The following is a 6,146-nucleotide window of genomic DNA, read 5'->3' as shown; positions in this document are numbered from 1 at the left end:
ACTGAACTGAATAATCCAACATCTTCAGATATATTCATATGAAAATATTTGCTTAATATATTTGTCACCAAAATAAAGTGCTTCATCTTGTTAGAATAGAACCAATATTGAATATTAACTTTACAAATTATTACTTTTGGTTAGCAATGTAATTACATTAATGACTAAAATTTTATACATTCCAAAATTCATTTTTTAAGTGTAGTTTTTGAGCTCATGACAGTTATTTACTGGTTTAAATATTCATCTTACCCCTCTAAGTCAGACAAAAGAAAATAAAAAATAATAATAATACCAAATTACATTTTTTTCTGTGTTTTCCAGAAATGTTAGAATTTAAGTTATTGAACATTACAAAATGTTTGATTTAATCTCTTTTAATGGCTAAAATCAAATGTAACACAGAGTTCATTTTTATAGTGTAAACTGTCACTTTTTTTTTGCATGCTGGAGCTTCAGTACGGCTTCAGTATGGCCTGTTGCCTAACTCCGCAGGCATGTTTGATTGACCCCATATCGTGATCACTCCTCCTTCTTTTTCAAATTTATGTTATGAGATCTGTTCTGTAAATTTTCAATAAGTGCTGTTCCCCCTCCCTTAATTCCTCCTTCCTAATTCACTCTCATTTAACTTTACCTTCCTTCCGCTGTCTTTTATTATGGCGGGGGTGGGTTGGAGGGTGGAGAGCTGTCTGGGTAGGGGAGGGAGGGGGCTCTTCTATCGATGACCTCACGGTTAGTATGTGGCAGTGCGGCGGGGAAGGGGGCAGCTGATTGGTCGCCCGTGTCACACAGCGCCACTTCAAAGCCAGAGAGGAGCCTACAATTGTGGAAGAATGGGCGGAACGCATCATTGTATTGCACACCTCTAAAAAAAAAAGTAGAAGAAGAAGGGGGGGGGGGGGGGAAGCAGCGCTCCTGATTCATAAATATAAAAAGATCCTCTGAGGAGGGCAGTGTTTTTGTGTGATGGCAACTTCACTTCTAGGGGTGAGTCGAAAAAAGGGACTTTCTTTCTGCTTTTAATTAGTTCTTGTCATTGTCCTGCCGTTTGGAGGGGGATTAAACTTACTGCAGCAGAGCCAGTGCGGTGGTTTTACTTTCAGCAGCAAGTTCGTGGAAGTTCTGCTTTATAGAGCTAAACAAAAAACACGCATGGTTTCGCTCGTGTTCAGGTTGGAATTTGTCTGCACTTTGACGTTGTTCTCGATCAGGTAGGAAGTGATGAGAATCTTAGAGTAGAACTTTAAGCAAACTGCCGCCAAATATACAGTATTTTTAAAAAAATCATTTGAAACATTGTGAGCAGTCGTTTTCTGAAATATTGCCATACACATCTTCGTTTTAACCTGCTAAAGTTTTAAACTTTGCACAGTGTGACTTAGATTTTTGTTTTTGCGTGTGTGTGTGCGCCCTTTTAGGAGGAGCCGAGGTTAGGATCGACTCCTTTAGCCATGTTGGCTGCAACATGCAACAAAATAGGGAGTCCGAGCCCTTCACCGTCCGCTATATCGGATAATTCCTCGTCTTTTGGGAAGGGTTTCCACCCATGGAAGAGAGCCGCCGCCAGCAGCTGCAGCCTCGGCTCCGGCCTGTCCAGCTTCGGGGTGTCCCGGAACGGATCTGGCATTGCCTCGGACTCTTTCGGCAACAACGGCTCCAGCGGATCCAGTGCCTTCTCTCTCACGTCTGGCACGTCGTCCGGCTCCCATTTCGGAAACGATTACTCCGTTTTCCAAGCCTCGAGCAACTCTCAAGAGTCCAGCCATCAGCCGGTCTTCATCTCCAAGGTGCACACTTCGGTGGACAGCTTGCAAGGCATTTATCCGAGGATGAGCGTTGCGCACCCGTACGAGTCCTGGTTCAAGTCATCCCACCCCGGGATCCCGGCGGGAGAGGTCGGCACCACCGGAGCTTCTGCCTGGTGGGACGTGGGAGCAGCGGGGTGGATTGACGTTCAGAACCCGAATGGAGCAGCACTACAATCGTCCTTACACTCCGGTGGACTGCAGACCTCCTTACACTCTCCCCTCGGAGGATATAATTCTGACTACTCCAGTTTAAGTCACTCTGCTTTCAGCACGAGCCCCTCTCCACACCTGTTGACAACCGGCCAACACCTGATGGACGGTTTCAAGCCGGTGTTACCCTCTTATCCGGACACGAGCCCCTCGCCGCTAACTGGAGCAGGTGGGACTATGCTCTCGGGGGGTCCCCCTGCAGCATTAGCGGGCTCCCCGAGGTCCTCCGCTCGACGGTACTCGGGCAGAGCCACCTGCGACTGCCCGAACTGCCAAGAGGCGGAGAGACTGGGACCGGCGGGCGCCAGCCTGCGGCGGAAAGGCCTACACAGCTGCCACATCCCCGGCTGTGGGAAGGTGTACGGCAAAACGTCGCACCTGAAGGCACACCTGCGGTGGCACACCGGCGAGAGGCCGTTCGTGTGCAACTGGCTGTTCTGCGGGAAGAGGTTTACGCGCTCCGACGAGCTTCAGAGGCACTTGCGCACACACACCGGCGAGAAGCGCTTTGCGTGTCCGGTGTGCAACAAGAGGTTCATGCGCAGCGACCACCTGAGCAAGCACGTAAAAACTCACAGCGCCGGGGGGTCCGCTGGCTCCGGCTCCGGGGGCAGCGGGGGGAAGAGGGGCAGCGACACCGATAGCGAGCACAGCGCGCCGGGGAGCCCTCCGTGCCATTCCCCCGACTTGTTGCACCCACCTGAATCCACCCAGGGAGTGGGCATGAATGGCCTCTAAAACTACATCATGTTAAGTAAAAATAAAATTGAAGAAAAAGAAGAAGAAAGAAAGAAAAATGCAAACGAGTGGACATACTTTAGTGTATGCGATCAGCTCTATCCTGACTGTTGTCAATTAAGTGTTTAAGTCTGCAATCTGCGTCATTTCAGCTGTGCCATCAAAAGCGTCAAAATTAGTGACTTCAGGCGTGAAAGTGAAAATAATCTCTTGAATTTCTCAGTATGACATGAAAAAAACAAACAACGCTTTGAAATATGGAGGCCTTGGAAAAGTTGCGCTCCTGCTGTCAAAACTGTCCTAAAAAAAAAATAAAAAACCAAACACTGGCACTTTAATATCGAGCAAAAATGTGTGTGTGTGGTGTGTGCGTGTGTGTGTGCGTGTGTGTATGCGTGTGTGTGTGTGTGTCTGTGTGTGTGCGTTTTTTTTTTCTCTTTGCCACTGCTCGGTTGGAACAAATATATTCAGATTTTGTGTAGAATGGTGAAATTATGAACATTTTCTCTGTTTAACATGTTCACTCAACAGCCTGCAGATTAGTGCGCTAAGTTTTCTAGGCCAGTAAAAGGTAACTTACACTTTACTTTGCTGCAGAAATGTTCTGTACATAAATGTAGGTTAGAATAATTACAGCCCAAATGTAAAGGTGAGCAATGTATTTGTCCAGGAGACGATTTTTGTATAGGTATTTCTAGTTGTATATGAACTCTAGTAAATATTTGGAAAAAAAAAATAATTATACGGATATGTACTTTGATTTTTTTTTTTTTTTTTTTTTTGACCTGGTATGAAATGTATTTGTGGGGAAATATTTAACCACGGTTTTTTCTTATTTGTGTATTTAGGGATCTCTCATTAGGCGCACTTTGAATTTATTTGTATGGTTTGAAAATCATTTACTGTTTACCCGCTCGTTTAATTTAAGTAAGCATGTTGTAAAGTGATTTTTAATTTTACAATGATGATTTTCCTCTTTTTCTCTCGCTCTCTTTCTCTCACTGAGAATGGCTTTTTATGTGAGCCACTCAATAAAGTCAGTATGAATTCAGAAGCAACTTTATCGACTCGGTTTTCTTTTCTCCATTGTTGAGTCGATAAAATCAATTTATTCGTCACTCTAAAATGACGATTTATCATTTTAAATGTGCAAATGTTAATGTTGAAATATTTTATGTCAGATTTTGTGACGTTCAACTGGTGGCATTAGCTGATTTTTTTTTTTTTTTGTCGTTTTGTTTTGCTCAAACCAAAGCAGGAAAAGTTGTGCAGCGAAAAACAATTATTTGACTTCCAAAGAGGAAGTAAATACTTGGCATCTATTCAATATTTGAATTAGACAGAAAATGGTTTTCTGCGTAAATATTTGAATCAGGCAGAAATTGATCGGTTTTAAACTTTTAATCGACTCACTTTATATATAAACCTAAAACCCTTGAGGAGTTTAATCACTGCACTCAATGCGGAAAACAAGATTTTGCCACTTTAAATCAAAATCTTTATTTAATATTGCATTTTGCTCTTATTATAATTGCTCTCTTTGTTACATTTTCCTTTTTTTCTGGAACATGTTTTTTTTTTTTTTCAAGCGCTCAGGAGATTAAAATAAAACATTCAATTTTGTTAATCACGTTCAGCTGCCAGCAGCTATGGAGACGGTTTTAGTTTTTATGAGTACATATTTAAATCGTTTAACACAGCCTATATCCCTAAAAAAATCTCACATGAAGAATTTACTAAAACAGTGTCATTTTTTTCTTACTTGTTATTAGCCCAATGCTATTAATTGTGAGCTACAATAAACTCTACGAAACTAAGCGTAAATCCACCATATTTTTAGAGAACGAAACGGTCTCTTGATAAATGTTTAAAATGCATTTAGCCAATTTGATTATTTCGATCTTATGCTGTGCCGTACTCTGGTTTATTTGCAATGCAAAATTAGAGGGGTGCGTGTGTGTGTTCAAAGCTTTCCTTCTTATTTAGCATGATTTCTATTTTCTGTAATTACCTTCAGAAGAGATGTCTCCTGTTTAAATTCAATGGTTTTGTTGTTCCTGGATTTAATCAAATCCACAACGCGGATGTTTACAGGACGCAACATCCCTCCTTTAAACTGTAAAACCATAAAATATCTGAAATGAGGTATAATCTTGGAAACAAATATATATATTTTTTCTTATTGGGTCAAATATTGTTTTTGAATCTTTAGTCTTACAGTGTGTCAGTATGTTTCAAACTTCTGCTATCTGCGGATTCCCATCAACACATTTGCAGCGCCATCTAGCGTTGTTTAACCTGTCAGCATGTATATTGATCAATGTGTGAAACGCAGAAGAGAAACTTTGAAGAGCGGAAGCAGTTTGTAAAATCCCTGCATCGTAGTAACTTTTGATCAACTTTTTGCAATACAAGCCAATATTAGTTGAAAGTAATAGTTCTGATTTAAATAGATTTCAAGCTGAAGCCCGAGCAGCAGTCGGTCTGTATTGGCTCTGTGTTTGGCTGTCACACATGTCAAGGTTTTAAAACAGGCGTGAAATGTGAAATATGTTCCCTGCTCTTTTTCTAACTTTGATTATTGATCCACCATTAAGGCAAAACTAAATGATCTACTTCTCCAATTCACAATAATTTGCTAATCTTGCTCAAATTTATGATACAAAGTCACTTGGTTGTATACATTTCTAACCCTATTGATGTTTCTAGGTGGAAAAAAAGGCCACAAATGACAATAAAACAATTGCAATAATTTTGTGAAGTCATCGTTGATATCTACAGGGACAACCGATCCTATTATGACAAGCTATTTGTCACTGCTGCAGGGCATTTACTCTTTGCTGTAATTAACACACAACAAAAACAAACTGAATGCCAGTTTTGATCCGCTGCAGTAAGGTTTGATTTAATAAAGTGAAGCCTGCTGTAGGATGACTCAGTGATGGACAATTAATGTAAAAGTAAGTAAAAATCCAACCTTGGTCCTCCCCTAAATTTTGTGGCACAATCTAGATCTTTTAACTGCTATAAAAATCTGTATTTAAAAGGAATCTGTCTGGTTCTTTTAGGACAGTTACTCAGAGTGTTTCTATATTTGACTTTATCTCTCAAATTACTTTGAAGTACTTAATAATTTAGCAGTGAAAGAGAGTAAACGTAATATTACCAGATATTCCTCAGTATTTCTTCTTATCATTACATAAAAAAAACTGAAAAGTAGAATGCTTTAAATTTGTGTTTATTTCTTCAGATTTTCTTTTGTCAGTCTTGTATTGCGATGCACAAGTTTCCAAAAAAACAAGCACAGCAGTTTTGTTCTGATCTCTTTAGAGAAAGCAAGTGATTCTAAGATTCAAATCAAAGAGTTAAATTTTGGCTAATTATATG

General features: G+C 40.5%; 1 protein-coding gene across 1 annotated transcript; it reads left to right on the top strand.

Moving 5' to 3' along the window:
- The first annotated feature begins 1,427 nt into the window (after positions 1 to 1,427).
- sp8b (sp8 transcription factor b) lies at positions 1,428 to 4,852 on the top strand. The gene has a single exon (XM_088014168.1). It carries the CDS (start codon positions 1,455 to 1,457, stop codon positions 2,757 to 2,759), a length of 1,305 nt encoding a protein of 434 aa, XP_087870294.1. The 5' UTR covers positions 1,428 to 1,454; the 3' UTR covers positions 2,760 to 4,852.
- The last annotated feature ends 1,294 nt before the right edge of the window (positions 4,853 to 6,146 follow it).

The sequence above is a fragment of the Poecilia mexicana genome, unplaced genomic scaffold, assembly GCF_051168715.1.
Source record: "Poecilia mexicana isolate PSO_F unplaced genomic scaffold, ASM5116871v1 scaffold_16, whole genome shotgun sequence".
Classification (NCBI taxonomy): domain Eukaryota; kingdom Metazoa; phylum Chordata; class Actinopteri; order Cyprinodontiformes; family Poeciliidae; genus Poecilia; species Poecilia mexicana.
This window is presented reverse-complemented; position numbering and strand designations above follow the sequence as displayed.

Bases quoted from the DNA above. Each gene is read 5' to 3' on its own strand.
- sp8b (XM_088014168.1), top strand. From the start codon at position 1,455: ATGTTGGCTGCAACATGCAACAAAATAGGGAGTCCGAGCCCTTCACCG.